Consider the following 2,833-nt stretch of genomic DNA (forward strand, 5'->3'; position numbering starts at 1 on the left):
TGACGTATACGCGCGAGAGATCACTTCCGGCGCTTGCGTAAACTACGCCAGAGCGCGTACACACCTCACGCACCGGATGCCGTGCGAGCGCTCAAGGAAGTTGGACATAGTGGTGTATTGGAGGTAAAAATATGATATAAATACTGTTCGGTTTCTCGCACAAACCGATCGTTTCGTGTCTTAGGACATCAATGTGTCGTCACGAGCCGCAGGGTTTAATTTGGATTTGTCTGTGCATGTTTTTTTACTCTCATAGATTTTGTTACCATTGCCATGCATTATACGACTGATAGACTGCAACGGCTGGACTTAAAAATCATAATTTGTGTTCTACTGAAGAAACAAAGTCACCTACATCTTGGATGCCTTGGGGGTAAGCAGATAAACATCAAATTTTCATTTTTGGGTGAACTATCCCTTTAAGCTTGCAATGCATTGGCTAAGCATTCTCATAAGCATTTGCATGTTTATATAGAGAATGTTTCTGGGCAGTATACATACAAAATAATGCCAAGCATGTTCTGAATTTAATAAAGGTGTTGTAATGTAGAGTGATATTCCTCCTCCATTCCCTGTGGTGCAGGTATCAGCCTAATGGTCCGTGCACAGACCTGAGGAAGTTCATTGACGGCCCCAGTCATTACCTCACCCTTCCTCCAGATCTCAAGGCAGCTGTGGAGGCCATCACTTACATCGCAGAGCAGCTGCAGGCAGAAAAAGATTACGAGGCTGTAAGTGATTTATAAAGATAACAATAGCCAATGTGCCAGAATTATAGGTTACTTTTCCTGCTTCTGTCTGTGTGTCAGAGCTCTGTAAATCTTTATTTTCCCTAGTTTTCACTGTTTGCCATCAGTTTCATCTTTTCATTTTCCCTTTTTTTTTCTTTCTCTACTATCTTTTCCTCTTCCTATCTTCCTCAAAGGAGGACTGGCAGTATGTTGCAATGGTGGTTGATCGACTCTTCCTCTCTCTTAAGTCGGTTTGAACAATACGGATAAGCACAAGTACCATTTTGATTAGCCGTCGTACCTACAATGACTGTGCACTGTGTAAACAATGAGTGACGTATATGTGCGAGAGATCACTTCCGGCGCTTGCGTAAACTACGCCAGAGCGCGTATTCATCTTTTCATTTTCCCTTTTTTTTTCTTTCTCTACTATCTTTTCCTCTTCCTATCTGCCTCAGTTAAAGGAGGACTGGCAGTATGTTGCAATGGTGGTTGATCGACTCTTCCTCTGGATCTTTGTGATTTTTACCTCCCTTGGGACACTGGGCATTTTTGCTGATGCCAGCTTCAATGCCACACCTACTGACCCCTTTCCCTAAATCTGATGGATGTTCTCTCTAGCCCTGAACTTTTCACCTAAAAAACACTGGCATGAGATGTGTTAGACACTGCTGCGTATTTAATGCACAACTATGGTCTTTTACTGCAACACGAAGAGCACAGCAATTCATTCACACAATATTTCTGCTGTTAATGCAATGGATAGATGGATAAAAGCAGCTTTACTATCACAGAGTTGAGTGGGATTTGTTATTATAATACATTTTTAATTTGCTGAAATTTGCTTTTGCGATGTTGAAATTATACAGTTCCTTTTTTAAAGAAGGAAATGTTTCCATTAGCAGTCCAACAGTGGCTTTCTCGTTAACTTTGTGTTTTACTCATTAGTGATTGAGTTTTAATAAATCCGTTTGCCATATAAGGAATGGAAATGGACTTGGGATGTTTTTTTGCCTACGAGATTGCTGTGTGTATGGACACATCACTTAAAGGGATAGTTCACACAAAAATGAAAATGACTGTAATATATCCCATACTGTCTTTATTTAATGTGCCAATTAAATCAATTTTTGCTCATATGCATTATTGTTTTATAAATTAACTCAGTTTGGCTCACCTGCTCAGATTTACACCACCATTCAAAAGATTGGGATCATTAGTTTTTTTTTTTTTTTTTTTTGAAAGAAACTAATCAAAGAATCCTGAAAAAGGGTATCACGGTTTTAAATTAAAATAGAAAACCGTAATTTTAATTATAATGATACTTCTCAATATTACTGTTTGCGCTGCATTTTTAATCAAATAAATGTAGCCTTGGTGAGTATAAGTGACTTTTTTCAAAAACCCAAACTTTTGAATGGTAGTGTATTTGCATTTATGAATTATGTGTAAGGAATTGTTCTGATCCTGCAGTGTGATGTGTGCTCTTAAATGTGTGTAGGCTATTCTAGTCGTTATCTATTGACTATTTTTTAAGGAAACTTCTATGTGCTGAATAAAGAGTAAAGAATGTGTTCTGAAAATCTGCTTTTTTGTCAGAGATTACGCCTTTTGCATGCTGTATATGAATGTCTTCTACCGTGTGCTTATCTGTGTATGTAGATACAGTGTGGCCCAATATATCACTATTGTAACTAGTATATGCTTGTATATATTATTTGCTAATTTGATACACCATTTTAATTACCAATGATATGATCAACATAATTTGAGTGAACACAGTGCAAAGGCACCTGGTGGTTTGGAGAGTGAGAGAGGCAGGTGGAAATCAGATACATATTGGGGTCACTTTTGAGAGACCAGCTTACCTGCTGCACTTTCCTCTCATTACTCCAGATATCTTCACGGGACACTACTGTCCTCTTGCCTATATAGACTCTATCAGAGAGAACAATTGAATAGATGCAGGAAAACATATTTACTTTCATTTGTTGTGTATATTTGTCTGAAAATGCTATCTTTTCTTTATCTCACAACAGAGAGGCATGGCTTATTACTGGAATTAGAATTAGAAACTGGAATTAGAAACTATCCAACCTGAA

At 38.1% G+C, this 2,833-nt stretch overlaps 1 protein-coding gene across 1 annotated transcript in view; it reads left to right on the plus strand.

Moving 5' to 3' along the window:
• Positions 1 to 1,330, plus strand: part of LOC107664276 (acetylcholine receptor subunit beta-like) — a 31,163-nt gene extending 29,833 nt beyond the window's left edge. Inside the window, exons 10-11 of the mRNA XM_016454798.1 lie at positions 584 to 731; positions 1,190 to 1,330. Coding sequence (XP_016310284.1) covers positions 584 to 731; positions 1,190 to 1,330 — 289 coding nt within the window. The remainder of the gene's footprint in view (positions 1 to 583; positions 732 to 1,189) is intronic.
• The last annotated feature ends 1,503 nt before the right edge of the window (positions 1,331 to 2,833 follow it).

This window comes from Sinocyclocheilus anshuiensis, unplaced genomic scaffold, assembly GCF_001515605.1.
Source record: "Sinocyclocheilus anshuiensis isolate Anshui unplaced genomic scaffold, SAMN03320099.WGS_v1.1 scaffold99, whole genome shotgun sequence".
Classification (NCBI taxonomy): Eukaryota; Metazoa; Chordata; class Actinopteri; order Cypriniformes; family Cyprinidae; genus Sinocyclocheilus; species Sinocyclocheilus anshuiensis.